The 27,895-nt window shown below is 37.6% G+C and overlaps 1 protein-coding gene across 1 annotated transcript in view; it reads left to right on the top strand.

Annotated features, from left to right (window-relative positions):
• Positions 1-27,278, top strand: part of LOC124722710 (Down syndrome cell adhesion molecule-like protein Dscam2) — a 382,068-nt gene extending 354,790 nt beyond the window's left edge. The window contains exons 20-25 of the mRNA XM_047247846.1: positions 1,846-1,989; positions 2,410-2,544; positions 17,622-17,752; positions 19,068-19,239; positions 21,191-21,299; positions 26,170-27,278. Of these exons, the coding sequence (XP_047103802.1) occupies positions 1,846-1,989; positions 2,410-2,544; positions 17,622-17,752; positions 19,068-19,239; positions 21,191-21,299; positions 26,170-26,395 (917 nt within the window). The 3' untranslated portion in view covers positions 26,396-27,278. The remainder of the gene's footprint in view (positions 1-1,845; positions 1,990-2,409; positions 2,545-17,621; positions 17,753-19,067; positions 19,240-21,190; positions 21,300-26,169) is intronic.
• The last annotated feature ends 617 nt before the right edge of the window (positions 27,279-27,895 follow it).

The raw sequence follows: 27,895 nt of genomic DNA, 5'->3' as shown, positions 1-27,895 counted from the left end.
CTGGCTGAAGGACTGGTCTTCGCCTTTTTTTTTGTGCAGATTCTCCCTTGGTAACCCATTGTTTAGATTGTTGTTTGGTCTCTGGAGCATAGTAATGTAGCCATGTTTCATCCAGAGTGACGAAACAATGCTTAAAATCCTGCAGATTCTTCCTGAACAGCTGCAAACCATTCTTGCAACACTTCACATGATTCCGTTTTTGCTCAAGCGTGAGCAATCACACAACCTATTTTGCAGATAGCTTCACATGTCTAAATGTTTACACAAAATATTATGTACCCATTCATTAGAGATGCTCACAGCACTAGCAATCTCTCGCACCTTAACTCTTCTGTCATCCATCACATCATGGATTTTATCAATGATTTATGGAGTCGTAACCTCCACAGGGCGTTCAGAATGTTCAGCATCACTTGTGCCCATATGGCCACTTCGAAAATTTTGAAACCACTTTTAAACTGTTCTAATCGAAGGGGCAGAGTCACTGTAATGTTTATCAAGCTTCTCTTTAGTCTCCTGAGGCATTTTGCCTTTCGTAAAGTAATGTTTACATGAAATTCTTCTTCGTCCATTTTTTGACAATCACTCGACTTCCTTGATTCACACGGATGCCAAACACAAAGAAATAGACCAATATGGCTGAAACTTGGTGTCTGTTCTTTCCAAAGATGCTACTAACTAAACATGGCGTCTATATGTGCCGGTGGTGCCATCCCTCGGACTTTGCATAGACTTTTCAAACACCCCTCGCAATTCTTTTTATGAAAACTACTATCAAGAATGGATACAAACTCAGTAAGAAACATGTTGAATGTAGAGCCATCATTAGACTTATTGTAAACATCACCCCAGCGACTGTGTATTGATTAATGACACATAGGACTATGGAAAGGAATGAGTGCAACTTTCAGAATTTATTTTGCTACAGAATTTGCTTTTTTATCGGTTTTATTCTGTTCTTGAGAGCTACTGACTTGAATAAATGTAGTAATTTTTTTCGTGTAGTAAGCTTACCATTTTTGTCCAGATTCATTTCTTCTATTTTGTATAACATGGAAATAACTGATGGGTATTCCTTTAGTGCATGACACCTTTCTGTTAAAATATGAGGGCATGCTGAGAAGTAATGCCGCAGATTTTTTAATGCAAAAACTCTTCAAACTTTTTAAATAAAACAAATGTTGTTAAACATTTTATATTTTTGTTCTACATGTCTGCATATTTGCAGCCCATCCCCCCCCCCCCCCCCCCCCCCCCTTGCTGCTGCTAGAGGTCTCAGAATTGTAGTGTGTAACATGGCAGTTAATGAGAAACAGTGTGCTATAATAGAGTTTAGTCAGTTTGTCCATACATGGGGCTTCCCCTCCTTCAGCATAATAGCAGACCACACACAAGCACTGTGACATCTCCAACAACCAGACATCTTGGGTTCACTGTCATCGATCATTGTCCATGCTGTCGTGACTTGGCCCTATCTGATTTTTAAACTGTTTCAAAAACAAAAAGGACATCTTCGAGGGCCTCTCTTCGTGATGAAGCGGTGTAGGCAGGGGTGAGGTTGTGGCTCTGTCAACAAAGTCAAATGTTCCACAGTGACAGCATCGACAAACTGGTTTCTCATAAGGAGAAATGTTTGTCACCAGGGTGACTGTTGGGGAAACATGTAGACATGGAGATTAAAGATGTAGAATGTTGAAAACATTAGTCTTATTTAAAAAGCTTTAAGAATTTTCAGATAAAAAAAATGGAAGGCATTAGTTTTCAGCCTGCCCTTGTATGTTGTAATATTTTTCTCCCTGATAAGTGTACTCAGCAGTTTCGCTCACATTGTTCTCATTTTTTCAGGGAACCTGGTGCCAGACCAAAGCAACATACACGTTAATGATGCTGTTCCATTCTATATGGATGTAGCTGTTATTCTGCCAGTCCTTATCTCCATAATAACACTCATAGCAGTATTTGTGGGTGTTTGCATCTTCTTTCATAGGAGTGAGTTGGCATAAATACAGATTTTTCTCTCTCAATTTACCATAATTCTTGAAAATAATTTGCTAGTGTCAGTCTGTGTAACAGTAAGACCTGGAACTAAAATAGGTTTGAACATGTTTATCTGGAAATCTTGTTAGTACTTCATTTATTTATACAGTTTCATTCTCTTTTATTGTTCAGTGTATTGTTGTAAGTGTAAGACAGCCTGTAAAGGTGCTATAGCAAACAGATGGAAGACATAATACACACAAATCAGGGAAATACCCAGGTATATTGTAAATTATTTCAGTTGCTGACACAAATTTTCCTTACGTTATAGGCATTTTAATGTTTTTTGAAAATGCTGCTATATAATAGTAAGATTGTTTTTAGTATAGTCTGCATCATGAAATGCATTTACCAAATTTTACTCTCTGACAGAACCAGGTGCACAAGCAGAAGGGCAGTCACAGCCTATGGTGACTTTGGACAACAAGCACAACATTGCACAGAGGGAGCAGTATTATGCAGCAGTACAGAAAGGTGCAACTTCACACTCTTCAGAAAGAATTCCAGGTAGCTTCATTTGTTATCAAATCTTTTTGTATTCTACATTAATTATAGAAGAGCACAACTACCTTCACAAATTAATTAAATTTGTCATTGTAATTGATATGTCATTTGTAGAAATTTTTTTCTCAGAACCAAACAATTTTATTGAAATGATATCTCAATTGTGACAGACCCATACACGTACTGAAAAGTTATACAGGGTGTTTAAAAAGGCTGTTCCATATTTTCAGAAGATATAGTACTTGTCTAAAGCAAAAAAAAAGAAGTCCCACAAACATATTACCTGAAATGAATACCTGTTAAGATGTAGGCAACTTAAACTTGTCAAGAACAATAGATTCTCATTACAGTAACCTGTTTTCATATTGACATTCATTCCTCATCTCTTACTGTTGTTTGTCTCTGTACTTAATCCTCTGACTTTAATGCTGTTGTCAGACATACCACTAAAACTGTCTCATCAGCCATGTGAACATATTTTGAGGTTTTGCTGACATCATAACAAGATAAGTGAATTTGTGAAGGGCGAACAAGGAAAAAACCGTGAAATAAGTCCCATTATGGAAAATGGCAAGTATGGTCTTCTGCTACAGTTTAGCTAATGGCATTAATTGATTGGTGTATGTCATGTATGGTGAATGACATCCCAGACTTCAATTCTATCTGAGAAGGGTTTATCAGGTCATGCCAGGGAATTGCAGATGAGAGATCATTTGCAATAAGGGCAGTGGATCATGGTAGATATCGTACAGTTCACACACTAGATATGGAAGAGCAAATGCTGTGGCAAGTAGATGATGATCCTGAAACAAGTGTGCAAAAAAAATTAGAGCTGTAGGTATAACCCATACTGCTGATGTAAAATTCTGCATGAGCAGTTATTTTAACCATCTCATTTACAGCATATAAAATCTCTTAGGCTATAAGGCCAACCTGCCAGAATACAGTTCAGCCAATGGGTTTTGAAATGGAGTGCTGAAAATCTAAAGTTCACATGTTACTTTTTATTTATGTGAGAGAGACAGGATTCAAACAAAGTGGGATAAGAAATTACCACAATACTCGTATGCACAGAAGTGAAAATCTGTGCATGCCATTGAAGAACATTGCCCTTCCAGAAACACACTGGAAGTGGCTTATATGTGTTGAGCACTGCCCCACACCCTATGCTTTGTACTATAATATTAAACACAAATGTTTTTGAGTATTAGATTGCCTGAGGAGTTCCAGTAGCATGGCCTCCCCATTCACCTTACCATTATCCCTTAAATTACTGGCTGTGGGAACATTTAAAGGTGTCTGTAAATTCCAGACCTATATGTTACTGGGACATATTTTCCATGTATGTGACCAAATCTTAGAGCAGCCACATATGTTTGCAGGAGTTTGTAATCCTTGGAGGAGGAGGTGAAGGGTGTGTAAGAATGAATGGTAACCACAGTGAGCATCTCCTGTAGCTTCGACAGGGAGTTATTGTAGGAGAGAATGGCTAATATCTCAAATCTTTTTTTCTGGGTGTATGTTTATTGTACTTGTTTTTCTAGCTTTGACCAGCACTAGTTTCTATAAACACCCTTTATATTTTAACAAGATATGTATTTGTAGAGATCGTCTAAAAGTCACTTTATAGTACATGGCTGGGGAGGCTGTGTTCCAGTGACACTAATAGTCCTATTCAGCGTAAGTATGGATTAAGAGAAAAATGCCTTTCTGCATGCTTCCTCAAATGTAATCTCCCTTTTCTTAAGGAAGTCATTTTCCTGTGAAGGCTGTTGTTTTACTTTGAAATATTAATTTTTCATAATTAATTGTTTAGATAATTTATCCTGCTTGGCTATTATCAAGATAAATTGCAATAAAAACTCATTGAAATACATTAGTGTAACTAGTAAAATGAAGACACGTATGGTGTTATCATTGTCTTGTATGTTGGCACAATGACAAAACCTGCTTGACGGCATTTTTTCCCCAATTGTATTTTTGCTGGATGTAGCTTCAAATTGCCCAAGGAGCTAACCAGTAAACTATGAAATAAAGTGTGTATTTCAAAGTAAAGCATCCTACGCAGCAAAGTGATTTCCCTGAGGAAATTCACTGAATGTTACATGTGATATATGATGAAGTAGAATGTTTGCACTGGACAAAAGTATTGTTATATTTTCTCCACAGATTGTAATATAAATTCCCTGTGCATGTCCTTTATATTTTCATATGGTCTTACTAAACTGCTATGATCGTAGAAAAGTATCTCTTGAGTTCATTTGATGTTTGCCATTATGCCTACCTGATATGGAATCCAAATCCTACAGCAGTATTCCAGAATTTGGTACACTAGTATCTGGCAGGCAATTTCAGTTTTAAGATGCACTACACTTTCCTTATGTCCTTCCAACCAATCTGATTCTTCTATTCATCTCTCCTACTACTAATTTCACTTCCCTGCTACTAATTTCACTTGTTGATTCAATTTTGTATCTCTTAGTAGTATCCTCCCGTATGTACTTAAACAGTGGGACAGGCTCCAGAGGTGCACCAGTAATAATGTAATTGGATATTATCATGTTCTTTCTCTTGGTTGAGTCAGAATTTACCAATATATAAAGACATTAGGTATCATTTCATTAAGTAGGAATGACACCTAAGTCCTGAAAATCATCAAATACTGCTTTACTTTGGGCAACAATATTACTGTTTAATCTCAATGCATGGGAATATCTACACGAGTAATTGAAAAATTTCAATATTTCTGTTCTGATGTAAACACTGTTTGATCAAAACTATCCTGACACCTATTAGTGGATATTAATATGGAGTGTGTCCACCTTATGATGGCTTCAGTTCTGCAAGGCATGCTTTCAATGAAGTGTGTACTTGTGGAGGAGTGGTTACCCATTCTTCCTCAAGAGCCAAAAGCAGTGAAGGTAGTATTGTTGGATGCTGAGTCTGGAGCAAAGTCAACTTTCTAATTCATTGTAAATATTTTTTTGTGTTCTGGTTGGGCCTCTGTATGGCCAGTCCATTCAGGAATGTTATTGTCAACAAACTACTGCCTCACAGATACCACTTTGACAGGGTGCATTGTTATGCTGATACAAAAAATTGTCTCCAAATTGTTTCTCTACTATATGTAGCACACAATGCCGTAAAATGTTAATGTCATTCCTCATTTAGTGTTGCCTTGAGTGCAATAAGTAGACCACATCCTCACCACAAAACCATCTTCATTCTTTGCTGTTGGCACTGCACGATACCGAGCAGTATACTCCCAGACTCCTTTAATACTGGTGGTCTGCCTCTCATTACATATAGTGGTCAATTCCACTTTGAGGGGTGTCTGGATTTTTTGATCAGGTAGTGAAAATGGGACCTATATGACAAGTAAAGGAAAAATTCATAACACAATTTGTAATATTTTCCCAGTTTTCACAGTTACAGGGATGTTAACACCACAGTTCAAAGTGTGTTCAGTAATTAAGGATACTATGACTTTTTATAGTTTTGTCTGTGTGCACATCCTGAATTACTTCATTAGTTGCAGATTGGTTTGTAATATCATTGTAGTCAGTGCACTACATATGAAAGAAACTGCCATATATAAAATAGCAGACAACATTGAAACACCAATGTCATATCACACTTAAGATGCAGGTAGCTGAGAATTCTTACTTTTCTTTTATTTCTGCCTTCCCTCCAACAACAATCCGTAGAATTTAATTAAATTAAATATGTGTAATACTCTACAAATAGGCTCTAAGGAGGCAATAGAAACTTTGTGTAACAAACACTGTGTACTATGTACCTTCTAAAACAACTTGAGGATCAATGTCATAATAGTAAATGGAATTTCAGAAGTCGATTATTAGAAAAATGTTTGGCAGCTTTCTTTAAATATTCATAACTGGTAATAACACCACACCATGCACTTGACTATGTCACTACTTTTTGTGCATTGTGTTGATGTCTCTTAGAAATAAACTTCCACTTTTATATCCCACAGCATTACTGGCTATTATTGTATGCAATTCACTGGAAACATCTGAAAACTCATAAATTTGCAGACAAAAATTAATAGATTGCATTTAGAATTAAGTTCTGCAAGAAAAGAGAGATAAGGAGAAGGGAAAGAACAATTAAATATGTCCCTAGCTTATTGAAAGAATTACCATAAACCTCTGCTAACAAAACCTAAATTAGTGTCATAGAAATCTTCCCATGCAATACCAGTGGTTCCATATTGAAGGGTTGGGAATCTTCTTAAACATGTACATTCTTCTGCCACCTATAATAGCTGAAGCATTGTTAATTCCAAGTGCTATTGTTTCCCTCCACTTGTGCATACTTCACAGTATTTAGTCACCACCCTACACAGTGCAGGCCTCCTCAGTTTACTCATACACCTCTTATTCCCTTCTTTCCTTCTTTCTTGCCTCCTTTTCTCCTCTTCTTTTTCACACACTTTCCCTTCTGTTTCATCCCAGAGTATTCCTCCTTGCATTTCTTTCCCCACCATCAAACTCTCACCTTTTCCTTTATCTCTAATCTGTACCATTTTGTACAATCACTCATATTACTGTCGACACACTTTCTAAAGGACAGTTTACTTTTATTCTTGAGTTTTCATCTCTCTTCTTGTCTGGCATATACTGTTTTCTGCTATCAGTGCTGCTTTTGGGGTGATTCTATTGTTATGCTTTTCCTCTTTAACCATATACTTCACAGGATGGTCACTTATATGGCTGTAAGTTTATAATCATTTCTTGTTGTAATTTTTCCCTTTTTTCATAATTTTTCATTTTTCTGGTGTATATGATGTACAAAAAGTACCTGGGCAAACTGATTGATCATCAAGCATAATGTACTGTGTACAATATTGTCAGCAGATGAAATTGTCACCCTCAAACCAATTGATAGGCTTGTGGTAGGAGGCAGGAGTTTTCTCCTTTTATACCTGAAGGTATCCATCCACTACTTACGTGAATTGCAGTGAGGCATAAATATTCTGTTTGAGGTAAATATTCTGTGCATAGTTTCTGCTGATGTGTCCAGCACCAGCAACATTCCTTTTTATGTACATCTCATTGTTCAGCCTTTGCAGTTTTGATCATCAAATTCTGGTCCTAACCTTTGGTGTTAAATATGCAGATGGAAGTCATGATTCCTGATCTCTTTGTGGTAGTACTCGTATAGGTAGTTAGTAAGATTGTGGGTGATTTCAATTTCATTTGATTCTGGTATGCATAAATCCCAGACGTAGAAGGTCTCTTAGAAATAAGTCTCCACTCTTGCATCCAACAGCATTAATTTTTATTTTATGCAGATCCCTTGACTTCTCTTAAAGTTGTAAAGCTACGGACATAAATTAACAGGTCGCCTTTACAATTAAGTTAAATTGTTGCAACGTTTGTGTGTTTCATGCCCATCATTTTCAGGTTAAGTGACAGGATGCTGTGTTCTGTTTATATATGTATATCTGCTGGACTGCTAATCTCTTTCGTAGATCGGTCAATCGCGTGCCTTTGGAAGTGGTACCATTTTGGTGGTGGGGGATGTGGCAAAGCCTCAGTGAAAGTGTCAAGTCCCTGTGTCTGTCCATTCTTCATGTCATATTTTCATAATTACGGAATTCCATGCTGTGGTGAGTTGACTTGCTATCTCGGTTTATTAGGTTGTTGTGCAGACGTATTTCTACCACGTCTTTGATAAGTCCCAGAACCCACTGGCACAGCATAGCTTGTTCATTTGTTCAAAATCCAAGGTGTGTTCCTCATTGATGCTCTGCTCTGCCACCCCAGGCTTGTCTGTCTGCCCTAGTTGAATGTTTCTGACGTTTTCCGTATGGCACTGTGAGATGCGTCGCTGTGTTTGTCCAACGTACTGCGTCTTATTCGCACTCAATTCTGTAAATGCTTGGCATGTGCAGTTCTAGCTGATCTTTGGTTGAGTCAAGCATGTCCTTAATTCTCCACATTGTATGGAAAACAGTCTTTGTTTGAAGTTTCTTCATTATTTTTACGATCGTGGCTGTTGGTGGCCTTGTGTATGGCAGAAATGTCATACATTTGGCTTCTTCTTCTTCTTCTTCTTCTACTACTACTACTACTACTACTACTACTTTGTTTGCTCTCCCTCCTCTTACCTGCATTTAAGGTGTTGTCATTCATGCAGAAGTTTCCCGCAGATACTGTAACTAATTCGGCAAGCTCTTCCTGTCGCAGATGTACCTGGCTCTATGAACTGAGGTGGTTATTTCCGATTGGTGCTGTGCTTAATCATGGCAGCTCCATGCATAAGGTAACTGGGGTGCCACTAGAAGATTCCTTAGCTCTAACTTAAGAGACCCTTCATTGAGGAAACGAACTCTTTAGACATTTACTAACCACCACTTACTTCAAATGTGATGGGAAGCTTTATGTGTAAATAGATGAATTGCCAATAGTGCCCCTCAGCTCTGGGTATGGCTAATCTATAAATGGAGCACTTTAAAGATGTAGCATTGAATACTGCCTGCCTAAACCCGAATGTCTTTTACAGACAAGATGACAATGTGTTTGTGGGGTGGCCACATGACAGAGAAAACATACAGATTTCTTAAGTTGTCCCAGTGGCATTCATGTTAGTATAAAGTTCACCATGAAGCTACAAGAGAGTGGAAGGCTACCCTTCTTGGACATTTTAATGAAAAGAAGTCTGGATCACATGTTGGGACACTCGGTCTACAGAATGATGAGACACATGGACCTTTACCTGAATACTCATGGTTGCCACCATCCAGAGTGACACAGCTTGGTATTATCCACCATAGTACATAGAGCCAGGTACATTTGTGACAGGAAGAGCTTGCTGAATGAGTTAAAACATCTGTTGGAAACCTTCCCTGATAGTGGTTACAGAGAGATGCGAATAAGATGCGCCTTAAAGGGAGACCCATAATGCAGAGCTGCTGACAGCCAAGATCATGTGAATAATGGAGAAACATGAAATACAATTTTCCATACAATGAAGAAAAATTGAGGACATGCTTGGTTCCACAAAAGACTGCAAGCACCAGGCATTTACAGTACTGAGTGTGGATGTGCAACACAATGTGGGATTCTGCAATTATGAAAATGACAGGGATGATCAGTTCCGATGTCAGCGGCGTCCACAGACAGAATGGACAGACACTGGGGCTCAATGCCCACATATCGGTGCACTGCGCTCCCCCTCCATTGGTGTGGTACCCAGTTGTGGAGGTGAATGACTGGCCTGCCCACAGAAGAGGTCAGCGGTCAAGTGGCTACACAGAACACAGCACCTGGGCACTTTTCCTGCAGATGATGGGTACAAAACTCATTGAAACGTTGTGAAAAGATGAAGCTACCGCTTGTCTGATCACCCAAGAAGATTTTTTATCACTAGAATACACCGAGAAAGCTTGTAATCACATATTCATGTATACTACATTAGTGTCATGCAGATCTTCCCATGCAATACCAGAGACTCCAAATTGAAGGGGTGTGGTATTATTGGTAATCAGTTGGGTTAAAATCCATGCAGTTTCATTCTGTTTCCTTTAATATTTAAATAATATTTAATTTTATAATATCTGTGAGTATCATAAGCATTGAAATTTCCCGACAACTGTTTGGCTATAACTTGAGCCTAGACCTTTTCATTTCACGGGCAGTGCTTTTTGCAACTTTGAGACGTATGAAGTAAAGGATAGAAGTACTGTCAAATTGAAACTTTGAGATTGGTGATCCTTCATTGATTCTATGGATTTGGAAGTTAAATGAATTTCCTTGAATAATGATTTTAGGCCAGAAAGAAAAAAATTTCTTCTGTTCAGAGAATGACTGTCCTCTTTATGTGCTGCACGTACCAGCATATTCATTGTACTCTTGTGAGTGTCTTTTCACGAAGTTTTGCAGTTGGTTAACGCCTTATCAGTTAATCAGGAAACACAATTTTGTATCCCATACGAGTTTGAACAATTTTACCAACATAATGGAATCCTATACCTGATTACCACCTTGTTCTATCAAGTTTTTACTGACGACATACGAAGATACCTTGAACAGCTTCCCCACAAGTTATAAATCTGCTCCCACTTATAAGTTCAGCCAGGCAGAGCTGCTGCCCATATACATGTGCAGCACGCTGCTCAATCTCTTCTTGCCGCTCAGTGAGCTCGAGAGTCCATGAAAGAACCCATACTATCCTGCATCCGTGCACATCTGGGCTTGCTTTTGGCCACTCCCAGCCTAGACCCGAGGTATCTACATCAACATACATTGTGTCAGCCACTGTATGGTGCATGGCATAGGATACCCTGTACCACTACTAGGTATTTCCTTTCGTGTTCCAATTGCAAATAGTCAACTGTTGTCTCTATCTCAAACAGTCAGCATACCCTCCCCTGCAGAGACAACAAAGCTGCACCGCAGAACCCAAAGATTCACTGGGAGGTTCATTGAAAGTGCTGGAACCCTGTTAAGATTTGAATCTTTGGTTGGGATTCCATTCCGGCCCTATGTGACAATGAAATGGAGGACTCCATCACTTGCTGACTTCGCTAGGCTAATTCGCTCTATACCTGTGCCCCTTCCCCCTCCCACCTCCTCCATCCATCAAGACCTCGCTGATTGGATGTCCTCTACGTTGTAGATAATGGAAAATGCTATGATTACAAAATCTGTTTTTCTTCCGCATGACTCCTACATAAGTAGATAATTCAGTTTGTCACACAGGCCTGTTTTGCTTGTTTAGATGTGCTGTCAAAGTGTTGTTTTGTCAGTAAAACAGATTTACTATTAACTTGTATGACTTTTTGCTGTGAATATAATAATGTTGACGATATATAACACAGTTCACCCATAAATTAGAATAGCAATACATTAGTAACTATGTCATAGGGAATGTTATTCTGAAAGTTCTACAGCACAAGCAGCAAGAGCAGCAGCAGAGGCTACAAAATCAGCATGTGATACTACAGCATCAGCATCATCAACAGCTATTCCTCCTCCTGAGCAAGCAGTGACTGCCGCCATGCGACGACCACCGACCTGGTTAACGACGTTAGACAGCAGCTATGCATACTGGAATAGGCACATGGTCCATCCGTACCATCAGAATGAGGCGAACTTCACCACGGACACAAATAATGCCACAAGTACCTCCAGACACAAGATGAGCCCGAAGCGCAACAAATCCCCAGAAAATTCCTCCAACAACAAACCTCCAGCACCCAGCCCGGAAGAGCTAATCATCCAGTTGCGACATTAGTATTACCAACAGGTAGCTCTTTCGAGTCGAGTGCTGGAGGTCCACGTCGGAGGAAGAATCCTGCAAGGGACTGCCACACTTCAAGCCAACACCACCCAAAGCAGAGGCAATGTAGGCTTTAAGTTATTTAAAGTTGTGACTGTGTAATACTAACTGGTGTGCAACTGGAACTAGTTCAGACCATACTGAGGACAGCATGCATCCTCAGCAATACTGACTCAGGTCCCTGGCAACCAAATCTATTACTCAATCACTTTCTGTCCAATCAACAGGTATGGGTTCCAGTCCCCTCCCCTGCCCTTGCATCTCTGTCCATGTCACAGTTATGAGCAGTGATCTGATCACTGCTCATAACTGTGACAGTCCTTGCGCAACGCAAGTGGGTGCCAATGGAGGTGGAACACATACCTCCAATATTGTACCCAACACATGTAACTATTTAAGGAAATATCAGTCAGTAATCATCAGTTCAGTCGACTAACTTCGACTTCTGCTATGCTATAAGGCAGCTTATCCTGATAACAGAAGTGTTGTTTGACCTTTTGGTGGGTTTCCAGTGTCACCCTCCTATAGTGAATATCAGACCATAAGACAGCAAATTTTCTGGCATATGTGCAGATTAAAGGGGGAAGCAGTTCTCTGTCCCAGCTAAAATATATCAAGGAGTGTTTTATACAATACACTAAGGTTCAGGCTCACAGGCATTCTAGCTGAGTGGCTTGCAGAGCTCACTGTTGGTAACTGAAATGGGCAGACCCACTGGTGCGGTAGGTGACAGAATTACAGCTGCACAAGAATAAGTCTTCATTTTGCTGTCCTTATGAAGCTGTCAATAATACATACTTGTCAGTGGATAACAACTCTGATGTTCGTACTGATTTTGTTTAGGTTACATTTTGACCTGGTTTGGCTTAGCACAAGATGACTTTTGCTTTGTGGGTGGGGGTGGATGGCTTCCAAAGTGGACATGCACGTGGCAAGCTCTTTCAGTTCAGTGCCATTCAGCACTTGGGCTACATCACAGCTATGTTGCATTTAACAGTGATTCTGATTCCAGGTTTTATGTTTGCAACTTATGACAGTATAGTCCTGTAGATGCACTCTTTTCACCTGTAACTGTAAGTATGAATGATATTTCTGTGCATCCAGTGACAGTAAAAAGAGGGCGTAGTGTTTGGACATATGGCAATGGATGCTTGATTGGTTCAAATGGAGCAGGACAAAATTTACATTCACTGTTTTAACTGATGAAGACAGTCATATGAAATCCTCTTCAGTGGTGAGGCTCACCCAATAAAAGTAAATAGAATGACAACTTTCTTTGCTACGGCCACATTCCAGAACTATAGGACAGTAGCCAGATAGGTATCAAAACAGCACAACAGGGTAGCCAAAACTGACACGGATATGCTTTTGCATTCACTTTAGAGCATAAATTTAACTAACATTTTTCTGTTTGAAAGCAATGAGAAATAATATCTTCACACGAAGGCTGTCTGCCAAAGAATATTTTTACAAATTTTCCAAGAACTGTCTTCATAAATTTGAGAGAAGACACTTGGGCATACAATTTAAAGGTGACCTAAGGGTTAAAAAAGACAGAAATATGCATTAATTCTCCAAAAAATTCAGTGACCTTTATATTTATTTATTTATTTATTTATTAAGAAATACTGTAGTATTAAGTTGCAACCATGTAAGTAAAATGCTTTACCAAATTTTTGATGTATCACTTAAACAAGGAATAGTTCCTGAAAGGCTTAAGTATGTGATTGTAAAATGGTGTTAACTATTAGCCAACCTCACTACTCTCAAAGTTTTCTAAGGTTATAGAGAAACTAATGCACCTTAGTGACCATAATTAATATCAGCAAAAGTTAGTGGCTTTCAGACAGGGTTATCAACAGATGACTAAATATTTGCATTTGCTGCTAGTGTTTTGAATTCCATCAATAAAAAATTGAAGATTGTTTTTTGACTCACATTTGATTGTCAGTGACAAAATACTTTCTACACAAAGCTAAGTACCTAGGTGTAAGTGGTACAGCAGGAAAGTGACTTAAATTGTACCTTTCTAGCAGAAAGCAGAAAGTCACATTGGATTGTGCAGAATGTGTTTCAGTATCATCAGAATGTGATTCCATCACTTGTGGTATGTCTTAGTGCAGTTCTGGATTCTATGCCTTTTATTAATGATCTACCTCTGAATACAGAAAATTGTGAATTTACCATCTTTGCTGATAACACAATAGTACTTAAAACTCATTAGCCAAACTAAAGGCGTCAGGCAATAAAGCCATTAAGGATTTTTGTGAACTGGTTTAACATAAATGTCTTTCTGTTATATACACTGCCTGACAAAAAAGTGAACATCCAGAACAGGAAGAGGAAACAAAATGAAATGTCACAGGTTGAGAAGGTATGTGATGTTATTTCAGTGATTACAAAAGCAGTATGAGCCCACTTACCAGTATGATGTTGCGCCCTTTCTGACCTGAATACATTCAGATTTATTTGGGAATGGCATCATAAAACCGTTATATCCCCTCCAGATGTAAGCTGTCCCACAAGTGATGTAACTTGTCCATGACATCCTGGATACTGGTGATGGAATGGAGGTTATATGTGAGTTGGTCAATCATGTTCAATCAGGGACATATCTGAACATCTTGCAGGCCAAATCTTGCATTGTCCTGCTAAAAAATGGCACCATGATACTATCACATGAGAGGTAACATGTGGGGACATACGAAGTCTGTGACATAAAATTGTGCCATCGTAGTTACCTGAACCAACTGTGACCTGCAGTCGTACTCGATGGTGCCCCCATACCGATGGTGCCACGAGTAACGCCACTGTGCCTTGCCAAAACATTGGAACATCCGTTCTTTACAGTAGTTACTCAGCATCTGACTCTGTTCACACCCCTTATATACCCTACCAGACGTGGTAACAGTATTGATCATGAACATTAATGCTCTCTGGTTGACATTCTACCTGCCACAAAGAATTACAACCCAGATCCATACTATTAAACAGGGTATTCAGAAATTCCTGGTACAGACTTCTAGGACTTGTGAAGGCGAGTGAGTAGACAATATTTTGAACTGGAACCCATGTCCAGAAACATACCATTTTCATACTACCACCATTTGAAAACTTATTGGTAATGCGACCACTTTTACAAGTAATTGACTAGGCATGACTCAGTGCATCACTTGTTTCACAGTTCCACTCATTAATAGCCTAAGAAATTGCTCATGTACTCATTAACTGGGTTGTCTTAAAAGTGATGCAGTAACACCTCTTCAAAGTCGGGTGGGCGGCATCTCTTTGGAGCACCAGTCATGCTTTCTGACAGGGAAGGTGCCCTTTCTCGAAGCTGTTTCATAATTGTGGAGTTGGACATTGTGGAGAACGATCTCGGTACTGACAGTGAGCAGCTCTTCCATTACTGTGAGCTTTGTCGTGCGGAAGGATCATGTCGTATTCTGCAACCATGTTGCTGTAACATTCAGACATGTGAATGAGGCTCGAACCAAGTGAATGAGTTAGGGTAGACATCAAATGATATCTGATCCAGCATAACCAATCTCCATCATGACTATCCTGTTGTATACCTACCTAGCAAACACGTTTTCAAACAGCTTTAGCACGGAACCAGTTTACTTCAAATATTCATGACACTCGACTAAGCCTCCAGACATACGCTATACCGAGGGATCCAAAAAAATGTATCCACTGTTTAAAAGTCCATAACTGGCAAACTAATTGATGGAGTTGTCTCACTTTTGCTAATGTAATACTTTATAGTTTCGGCAATCGCCACACAAGCATTGTATTGTTTTTTTTGTCAGATGACAGTCGCCAGATAGTCAGTGTTTAGTTCTTAGATGCACCTAGTTACTCAAGTAAACATGGCTGGCCCAAGGCTTACATTCGATGAAAGGAAGTCAGTGTTTGGTGAATTTTGAAGACAGCAAAGTGGAAGTGCTACATCCCACGATTGTTACAAGCAATGAAAGAGGACGACCCAGATCGTAGAATGGAGTTCTGCGAGTGGTTTACTAACATGGTGCACAGTGATGAAGAGTTTGCAGAGATGATTGTTTGGTCTGACGACGCACAGTTCAAACTCAATGGTACAGTAAATCACCACAATTGCATCTACTGGGCCACCGAAAATCCGAACGTACACGTAGACAAAGCCGTGAATTTGCCAGGAGTAAATATGTGGTGTGGATCTGCAGAAAACTAGGACGAATACTTCAAAACACTTGGGTGGACACACTGATAGCTAACTATACTGGTCAGATCCCATGTTGGATCAGTGCAAGGGATTGTGTTCTGCAACTTGTCACTCATTGTTTGCACTTATTGAAATGTGTATGCTCTTAAATCAACTTATGATGGTTATTTTTTACACCATAGAGCACATGGAATTATCCTTTTTTGAAATTGGCCACTGGTTAGAAAATTGCTATGTGCACAGAAATGAGTCGTAAGAATTGATTGTAGTCCACCCTTGAACCATGCATAGAGGTATTTTAAAGGAACTTGAAATCCTCATATCTAGTGCACAATATATATCATCACTGATGCATTTCATACTTGAATGAAAAGAAGAGCTCCACGGTTTGGAAAGTCAGTAAAATGGCGGAGAGTGCAGTGTGCTGACCACATGCCTATCTGTATTGTATCTGCATGACACCATGAGGCAGAGGATGACACACCAGCTGATTGACATCCATTGGGCCTTCACAGCCTAGACAAGGAACTTGTTTGCTGTGTTTCATAAGGGGAAAACAGGCCCCTTTATAAACCCAATAATGTACTAGGAGAAAAGAATCCATGATGAGTATGCAAACCTGAATATTGCTCAAAGGGGATTCATTCCAGTGGTGGTAAGATGGTTGTCATTCACTTCGCAAATTAAGTGATAAGTGTATGGTGAATGAGAGTTTAAAAAATACTCGAGGCAGTTCCTGTTGAGTCATTTTACACTATACAATAGTTCTGTAGCAATAATGTATAGCTTTCATGTATCTGTAACACTCAGATACATTCCCAGATCTCATTTGGGTGCATGTTTGTTTATTTTTGTAAGCATATTTAAATATATGTTACTTATATCTTAACATGAAATTGATTACTGTTTATACAGGGTGGTACTGGAGGGGTGGTCAGTATTCAGGAATAAGACTGGAATGATGATTTGCAGTAAAGCAAAAAGGTGTAGTAAACGTAGTCTCTAAAATGAATGCCTTAAGAGCTGTGAACACTTTAAGATACACACTCAAGAGTCTATGTTTACTGGACATTTTTCTTGTTTTTTGTTCATACTACCACCTCTCAAAATATGATGATCGCTTTCCAGTAAAGACTCTCACAGTATCTAAGCTGAAGTAGTGCTTATTGCCTTTGAAGTAGGCATTTTAGAGCCCACATTCTCTTGACATTTTTACTTTGAATGATTGTCATATCCTTGAATACTGACCATTCCTGCTAGGACACTTTGTATAATACCATAGCATGAAAGAACAACTTATAAAACTCACTTGTTCCGTATTGTGTGATAAATTCATAACATAGGTCACTAGAATAATAAATTAAAAAATAAGTAAATAAATAAATATTTGTGAGTGCTTCCACTTTATAATTGCAAACTGTGTTTTTCAAAGTATGTTGGTAGTAATTACTCACGTTATAATTGCAGTTTTTGCTGTTTTGTGCTTATTTGTGTACTCTTTAATGAATTCAGTTATGTGTTTCCTTATTTCCTTCTTATTCAAATGCTAATGTGAATTACTTCATAGAATTTGCAGAGGACATATCTCCATACGCCACATTTCATGTGCCAAACCAGCCATCTTCTCCAGCACATATACAGACATTTGTATACCATGATCATCACTTAGCAGCAATGGAAACAATGAAACTGAAAAGTGTAAGTTAATGACTATTTTGCTGTGAAATATCATTAAGGTATACCTATTAATTAATATAAAACTACAGCCATCTTTGTAACAGTATGTGTAGTGCTCTCTATCTACCTACCTCTCTATCTACCTACCTACCTACCTACCTACCTACCTACCTACCCCCCCCCTCCCCCCCCCCCTCTCTCTCTCTCTCTCTGTAACTTTGAACACAGCTTGCATGTTATATTTTTCGACTTTTTCTTGGAGATATTGTTCAGATTCCGCTGCAGTAATGACAGAATTTCTTATAGTATCAAAAGATGCTCAAATAAGTCTGTTGGTACAATGTTAACATACAATCATAGGCTTACATTTTTTGCTTCTTTTAATAAAATGTATCAGGTATTTGACTCATTGAAATCCATCTTGTGTGTACTGACAAAGTATTTTAATTGTGAGGAAAACATTTTGATGAGATGTATCTTCCAAATTGCTTGAGAAACAAAAGTTTACTGGATTACATCATGGAGAATGTCGCACTCAGTACATTAGTAGATGTCAATGATGACAAGAAGCTATAGTACTCCAAATATCAGTATATCAGTTAATATCCTTGTCACCAACATAAAATTTACCTTACTGTACATACCATTAAGGAGAATCTTCAGAAACTTAAATAAGTCCAGATATAGCTTAAAATAATGAAAGTGAAGTAATTGGTAAAGATTCAATCTATGCACTGAAGTAACAGCAAACTATAACTATACTGTCTAATATAATTTATGATTGCAGCATAACTAAAATATTTAAAAACAAAGAACCTTGTGCAAATGGCCATGTCCGTATGTATACTGGTCACATATGACGTTACTATTTGCATAAGGTGCTGTATGTTTCCAAATATTTTAGTTATGACAAACCTTTTATAATGTGCTTTTTTTATCCACATGACAACTTGGCATGAGGTCCAACTTAAAGTGAATGCGTTTCATAACAAAGACTTTTTGAGACCTGAAGATGACAGCAAAGTCTGTCAAAACTCATTGTTTTAAATAAAGTAATATTTATGTGATCTTGGCTGTAGAAACTATGTAACAAGTAAAACAAATCATTCCTTCTGTTTCCTCAAAATGAGAAAATGCTATAAAAGATGCTTAAATTTTTGTCCAAGATTCTCTCTCAATGGATGAATGGCCCAGTGATCGTGATCATATAAATTGTATAGTCTGAATCATATGTGAATTAAGTTAATTTGTAACAGATCATTTTTAAAGGTTTTCTTTTCATAGTAGTGTCCTATATTTTCCTTTATAAACAACCTGATTAAGTTTTATCTTTCAGTCAAATCCACAAGATGACTACACAAAACTCAGAGGGAGTCAAAAAAGTAAATGTGCACGATCAGAAAGTTCTGATTATTCAAGTTCAACAGCACACAGGTCTGATGCAGGGCCAGTTGCCATTCCCATCCACACAAGCACTAGAAATGACATAGACGGTCTGTCATTACAAAGTAAGTATATTATACAGTGTACTCTAAATTACTTGCCACTGTTATGTTACAGGTGCAATTGCCCAGTATGTAAGGTAGAACTTGACCATTTGTACTGAAATAAGTATTTATTTCAACTGAAGAGTCTTTGTAGAAATCATCATGTATTTTCTTTGCTTCACTGCCATCTACATATCTGTAGAAATAAACAGCCTGCTCCAGGGTCTCAAACAAATTCACAAAACAAATTATCCGAAGCTTCGTATTTCATTTGTTCATAAGTCTCCTAGAAACAGAATTCATGGTGATGTTAACACTAGCTCATACACACTTATAATCTATCTTTCAGTCCAATGTGGATGAGTTTCATCTAGTACTCTTGTGAAATGAGGCACTGGTTCAAACCTGGCTTCTCTGATTTTACAGAAATTACACAAAAATGTTGAAAATTTTGAGATTTGGTCGTAGTTTCCTCATGGCTTGGCTAAGCAAAGTTTCCTGGTTTTATCACTCCAGTGCTGCTGGGAGTAGGTCATATTATTTGATTTTCTTTCTAAATTTTTGAGAGATTGTATAACCAAAGCACTCTTGCAATGAAGTTTTGCAGTTTCTTCATGATTTTGTGTTCAGATGAGAATATATTCAGTGGCTTTCCTTTTTCTGTGGTTCACTGTCCCCTCCCTTTTATCCTGAATGTAGCTTCATTGCTTGTAAATGTTTTGCTCGTTCTCACTGCAGGAACATGACAATCTCTTTTTCCCTACTGGAAAGGCAACTACATTTTCATTGTCTCAAGACTCTTGTATAGCTGTTCTTTCTCTCTTCAGTATTATTCTTTACAATGATACAGGAACCCTACCAATTTTAGATTGTTTCCAAATGCAGTGAAATAAATCTTTGGGACTGTCAAGTAGTGAATCCACAATTAAATATAAATCACATAAATAATGTACTTGTGTGCTATCCCATCATTCAGAGTGTAATTATTTTGATTGACATTTCTTAGACACAAAACAATTTTATCATAAGAAAATAATAATTTTTTGTTTCACCTTACTTTTTCCTTTTTAGAATATCTCAAATGGCAGATGGAGTGAATCTTTCAATCAGTGCATTTTGTAACTGGGATTTAGATTTCCCAAAAAGTTCATTTATGTGCATGAATTTTTTTTTTTTTTTTTTTGTGCTGACAAGCCCAGTAGTTTGAAGTATATCTGCTGCCATAAACCTAGACTTACTTAGTTTCTATAGCCGTGGTTGCATGAATGAGTATTTCATCCTTTCTTTCATGACTTGTCATTCCTGATGTGAGACTGTCGTGTTCCTGTGTAGTTCTTACTGAAATACATACATCCACCCAGTGCCTACAAATAATTTGCAATTTATCACTGCCGTACCACCTAAATGTTCTTGTAACATTGTAACAAGCAAATGCGTGTCTCAGGTTCATAATGGGCAGGATCTAATAAAATATTATGTTCTTCAGATATAAAGGTATAAATATGCCAGCAAAGTTCTTGCATTTGTTGCAACATAGTAAGCAGCAGATTGTGTCTCTGAAGTTGTAAACACAAAATATCTGTGGCAATTCTATACTACTCTTAACAATTATCAATTCAATTTATTAATAACCAGACTGTGAATAAATTACATTTTACCTGGAAAATAAATGAGTTTAAGCTGTTTGTCCTCTGAATTATGGTCAGCTTTCCTTTTATGGAAGGAGACAGTGCAACACAAATTGATGAAAAATGCTGCAACATTACTGGTATTGAAAGGATGAAAAATTTAGAATGTTCGTATTTTTCAGGCAAGAGTATAGTGGTTGTTCAGAGCATTTAATTTGATAACAACACCAGATTAGAGAGCATGCTTAAGTTTTAGTAATGAAGAACACTTTGTCACACAATTTCAATTTTTCATAAAGACTGTTTTCATTGCTTTCATTAATAATTTATTATTTTCTTGCCAGCCATTTTATATCAAGGAGGAGGAATAGGACCAGAGTCAAGCACATCCCCAGAACCATCTCCTCTGCCAGACAGGAGGAATGTCACTAGAAGACAAAGGCACAACGTCAGGTAAAATGTAAGCCCCATCCCATATCTCGACCATCCATCAGGTCCATGAAAATTTGTCATTACATGACAAATATTCCATATATGACAAACTTTTTAGTGTTAATAATGAAAAAAGTGTTGGATAGTGTTTGATTTTGAGTAAAATTTCTTTTTTCCTTTGTGTAGGGAAAAAACTTGCATGTGCTCAGATTAAAGAAAAAGGTTTAATCTGATACACCATTCATCTAGCCTCCAAATTACATCATCACTTTCATTATCATTATCAGGAAGAATGCCATTTTAAACTGGGTTTATTGAGAACATTTTATGAATGCTTCTTAGTACCAGAAAATAAATCATCATTGCTAATGAAATAATATACTGAAACCACAACATACATCATTTGCAGATTCTGATTGTTCCATGTAATGCAACTGTAATAAAAAAGTATCAGATGTCGCTGATCAGTTTATTTGTCCTGTTTGCTTTGACAATTGACAACCAGAAAGTGACAATTATGTACTTGTAATCATGTGGATTACTTTGACAATAGTACCATTAGTACCAAGGTCCCACTCTTTTGTAAGCAAAATGCAGTTTCCCAGATATCTGCCAGTAAAGTTAACCCTATATTTTCTTAAAGTAAAATTTGTGTGATCATTTACATGACGTAACTGATACGTGTCAGTCATTAATTTCACAGTACAAAGCTAATATGTCTATACATTTCATGAAATGAACAACTTTTCAGTTAAGCTGTAGACAAAGAATTACCACTGGTTAAGGCACAGAACTTGCAAAAGCAGGGTTAAATTCCCCATCTGGCCATCAAATTTAGGTTTCGTAAATTTTTTTTAAAGGAAATAGTCCATGGATTGTTTTAAAGTGACATAGGTAATTTCTTTTCCTATCTTTGTTCTGTATGTTCGTGTCCTCCATCTCTAATGGCCTCATTATTGAAGGTACACTCATCTCCAATCTTCCTTCATTCCTTTAGCAGTGAAACTTTGCTCCGTGCAGATATTTGGTCAGATTGTATCTTGATATTACAGTAATCTTTATTAGATAATTCTTCCTCATATGTAACTGCATCAACAAAATTTGAGATTCTAACAGTATCTCCTGCACTGTCTGACAAAAAAATGAAACACCCAGAAGAGTAAGAGAAAACAATTTGAAACTTAATGGGTGAGAGGGTATGTTATGTTGTTCCAGTTATTACAAAATTGAAAGAACTTGGCATTATGAGCAAACTTGCATTGCACTCCCTCTGGCCCAGAGGCATGCACTAATTTGGTTGGGGAAGGCTGTCATAGTCATTGTAACATCTCGTGAGGCAAGCTACCCCCCAAGTGCTGCAACGTGTCCTTTGTATCCTGGATATGGGTACTGGCACAGAGTTGGTTTGAGCTGGACCCACATATGTTCTATAGGGGACATATCTGAGGATCTTGTTGGCCACAGTAGTACCTCAACTTCAGAGTGAGTTCATGCACACACGTCCTGTTTTAACAAGCATTGTCCTGTTGAAAATGGCATCACAATACTGTAACATGACAGGTAACAACTAATGATGCAGGGTATCCATGACATACTGTTGTGCTGTCAGTTCCCTCAGCTACTACCAGCTGTGACCTGTAGTCATACACGATGGCTCCCCACACTGTGATGCCAGGTGTAACACTGCTATGCAACTGAATCATAAAAAGCCAGAAAAAAAAATTTGGGAGGCTAGCGTTCCAAAAGAGACAAAGAACTTATTTGCTCTATAATTCAAATTGTCGTATTAAAAATCAAGAACCGGGTTATGTATTGAAATATACACAGCAGACAATCTGTTCTATGTACATAGATATGTGATATTACTGTCTAAAATACTCCCCCCCCCCCCTCTCTCTCTCTCTCTCTCTCTCTCTCTCTCTCTCTCTCTCTCTCTCTCTCTCTCTCTCTCTCTCTGAAATGTACATACATGCCAAATGATCCTAATGAGATACAGTCATTAGCATTTCAGATAATTTGCAGCCTGTTTTTAAATTTCAATGCAGACTGTTCAATAAGAACATGAAGCATCTGATATAAAAAAAGCTACTGTTCAATCTAACAGCAAATTAAACACCAATTATGGCTGTCATTTAACAGTACCCACTCATATGGTACAGCAGTCCACATGTTTGTTCCTGTAACAGGAGTCTGAGAACACAGACAGAAGTCATACCGAGCGAGGTGGTGCAGTGGTTAGCACACTGGACTCGCATTCAGGAGGATGACAGTTCAATCCCACATCCGGCCATCCTGATTTAGGTTTTCCGTGATTTCCCTAAATCCCTCCAGGCAAATGCCGGGATACTTCCTTTGAAAGGACATGGCCGATTTCCTTCCCCATCCTTCCCTAATCCAATGAGACCAATGACCTTGCTGTCTAGTCTCCTCCCCCAAAACAACCGAACCCCAACCCAATAGAAGTCATGTATGAGACTGACAGTCTGACATACTAGCTTGCTTTTATGTGGATTCAGGACTTGTTGATACACAACACAGGGGGTAGAATCATCCATCTCTACAGAAGTGATTTTTTTTTTTTTTTGTGTGTGTGTGTGTGTGTGTGTGTGTGTGTGTGTGTGTGTCATGGCAGTATGAGAGGAACATTACTGCTCATATTACACACATGGGTCAGATGTCTAAGTACCTTCATAAAATGTGGATATGTAAAAGATATGTGACATGTGGAATGGCCACCAGAGTGCTGTATTTTTGTTCGTGTTTAGTGTTGTTACCAGTCCTGATAAGGCATGTAACAACTGTGAACCGATCCAGATGTTGAGTGATCACCGTGGACATGGAGACATTACATACTTGTGATAGACAGTGTTATCAGAGTTTGCAAAGGGTCTCATTGTGGGTCTCCATTTGACCAGGTGGTAAAATTGTCCAGTATCCAGATTTTTGGGGCATTTAGATGTGAGAGCACCCGAATGCATGGGAACATGAGGATAGGCATACTCGTCTTCAAGGTTCTGGTTGACCATGTCTGAACACCACAAGGGGAGATTGCTGTATTGTGCAACTGATTTCAGTGACATGCTGGACCCTCATAGGGCCCCTTTGTACATCAAATGTAACAGCAACATTAGTCATCCAAGAAATAAAAACATAATGTCAAAATAAATGCTACCAAATACTCTTATGGTAATAAACAGTATGACAAATCACTTAACCAAATAAAATTATTAGTTAGATGAATGAAACCCTCCATTAATCATAATTTTTCTGTTCAGTTACAAAATTAACTGTAAATCCCAAATGGCTATGAAACAGGTCTGTTGCTTAATTAGAGTAGCCAGTTGTACATATTAAGTTAGTTAACCATTGAGTATGTAATAAAAATAATATAGTAAATTCCAAATGGCTACAAAACAACCCTGCAGCTTAGTGGGAGTAGCCAGTCGTATATTCTAAGTTCTTTAGTCAATGTCACAAACGTGTACAAAGTAGATCATACAGATAAAACGTGAAAAATGGCTCTTAAGTAACACTAAATGCAAAAATATGATCCCAACAAAAGGGTATGTAAAACGCTCTTAGAAGCTTTCCTCTTGCCATAACAAAAACACTATTATTCTATGATAAAATTAAAGTGAAGCTTGCCGTTACTGTAAAGTCAGATCTAAGACAAAACCGCTCCATGAAAACCATTAGAATACAATTGCTCAGAAATGACCAGTGATGCATTATCTATAAGAAAGATAGACTTGAGTCATGACCTGAATCGTTGTTATCTAACTAAACAAGATACCACTGGTACCTATTTAACATGCACTTAATGCCAAGCCTAATGATGATTTATGTGGCAAATGCATTGTAACACAAACAAATAATCACTCCAGCTGCCTAGACATAGACGAATATTGTAAGAAAGCATGTAAATCTAATCACATCTTGATATCCGTAACTGGATGACACAATGACAATAATACACTAGTTCCGGTGGGTGAGGGAAATGAAATATCCTCATAGCACCTTTAGGTCACACATAATGAAACTAATCCAGCATTAGACAGCTAATGCAGCCAGCTAATACTTAAAATGAATATAACATTGTCTGGTACTAGTGAGGAGTGATACCTGTATTTGACAATGTATGAAAAATACACAGGAGACTAGTGTACCTATTCCTACCATCCTTCATATGCACTAAAATGAAAAGTCTGTGGGCATGAAAACAGCATATAAGAGGACATGAATGTATGACGATATTACGCTTGCCTCGTGCAGTTACCACGCCACATACAGTAATGTAACATCTGTAGCTGTATCTTAGCTTGCTCTTACAAGTAACTAGAACAACTAACTTGACCATCCCTGCAACAATGTGTCAACAAATCTGTGGTATACAATGTCGCCTCACATTGCGACAGGACAACTTTGCAAAAACATGTTTACTCAGAAAAAACACACACACACACACACACACACACACACACACACACACACACACACAAAAAATAACATACCACATATGATATATGTAACTAGTGATAACCAGCCCAGTACATTAGGTTGTTGTCATGCCTTAAAGAACATGGTTATCTAATTTGTTCATATAATGTGGCAGTTACGAACATTTATGACAAACTTCATATGTGTTTTCTCACAAGAAGCCATGTAATGTATCATGTGTATCAGATTTCTTCTCATATCAGCATCAACAACACTAAATGTTTAGTGGAAGATTTAACTGACAATAATGCGTCAGCAGAACATAAATTCTGTTCATGTGCATTACATAACACAAACACATAGTACACTACTAGTATGTCAGTTTGTTGAAATCTGATCAATATATCATTCTTTATTTAGCTGTCTTTTGTGATTTGTTTCCATTTTTCTTTAGTTTAAGGTCTAGAAGAACGAGAGCTAAGTCTGTCCATAGAAGAAGTGAAGGATCAAGGGAGTCACATGTGGATCCTCCAACAAGTTTCTCTGATGGCCATGAACTGAGTGAAGCAGAGTGTGACATGGACACAATAAGACATTACAAATGGGCATATAAAGGCAGTTCAAGCAGGGATAACTCTCAACATGGACAGTCATATAACAATTTCACAATAGCTGTGTGACTGCCTTTGTATTCCTCAAATATTCTCACATCACAAACAGGAAATGAATTGTGATCAGTAATTCAACTTCTTTCAGCTGTATTAAATGAAGATGAAGTAGCTGACATTATGAAATCATTGTTTAAAAACTGAAATATGTTACCGATTTCAATAATTTGTCTAATATTTGAAGAGAGATGTACTGTAAAATTGTTACATGTAAATGTATGTTGGTGGTAACTGATGATAATTTTAATTATTGTTAGAATTATTATTCTTGTTTTCATTGTCGGTGTGATGTGTGAAACTCATGACTCATCCAACAGATTCAAAAAATGTTGCAGTGTCTTACTGTATTTATTGTCAATTGCTTCACGAGGAACAATGAGCTTTACCTCAATCCACAATTGTGATATATATTTTGACATATTCTCGTATTGTTTGGTGACTTTTTAAAGTGTAAAAACACACAATGAGTGAGATAAATTATTTTGTTGTTAAACAACTGTGTTAACTATTTTATTAATTTATTTCTATAGACTTGAACCATGAACAGTTGATATGTGAACATTCACATTGCATTGTGTCCTATTAAGGTATGTTTTCTATATGTGCTAGTGATAAGTGGACAAGAGAAAGACATGACTGTGCTGTTCAGTTTACTAGTGTATTTGATAATAAATACAAACAATGGTTGGCATGGATGGAATTATACAAGAATTTGTAGGAATGGGTGCAAATTACAGGTAAAATAACATTGATATAACATGATACACATTAATACCTCAATATTCGGTCATATATTGGAATGACTCTTCCACGCTCAAGAAATGAACCAAAAATATTGCATATAATATTACTTTCAAAAATAATTTTCTCTACATATCAAAGTACTTTAACATGTCAGAAGCATATTATATACATTTTTATATGTATTAAAGTATTGTAATATATATACATATATAATTTGCCATTCAAAGCCTTTTTTAATATATTTTTACCAGTGTTGAAAATCAGCTTTCTCACCAGCTGCAATGAAATTAATTTCGCCACACGCTTCGGCTACATAAAAATGCCCCAAATCGTGCAATATCTATGACTTGATAAATCCACATTTTTGTATTTATCTGATCACTTTGTCACCAGTATTTGTGGTATCCTTTGCATCTATCAAAATATCACAATTACTGTAGGATTAAATTCAAATTTTATGCAATCTATTATTTTCGCAAATTGTAAACTGTTGCATTTTGTATAAGCTGTTTTAAGTGAAGAGGAATTTTGAAAGAGGAGACATTTTCTCCAGGTGACTGTAAAGAATGATACACAGCTCATTCATCTATCAATTTTGGTACAAAATCCATTTTCTGGTTTTTAGCACATCTAAAATACAACCAGTGTGCCAAAACATTTCACACCAGCAGAGTTCATGCCTCTACATGAGATGACCAAATGGAACATTGATTAACTACTTCAACTTTCGAGAAAGGGCACATACATATGTTGGGACTCAGTGTACAA

Source organism: Schistocerca piceifrons, chromosome X (assembly GCF_021461385.2).
Source record: "Schistocerca piceifrons isolate TAMUIC-IGC-003096 chromosome X, iqSchPice1.1, whole genome shotgun sequence".
NCBI lineage: Eukaryota > Metazoa > Arthropoda > Insecta > Orthoptera > Acrididae > Schistocerca > Schistocerca piceifrons.
Note: the sequence above shows the minus strand (reverse complement) of the source record. Positions and strands in the feature narration are given on the sequence as shown.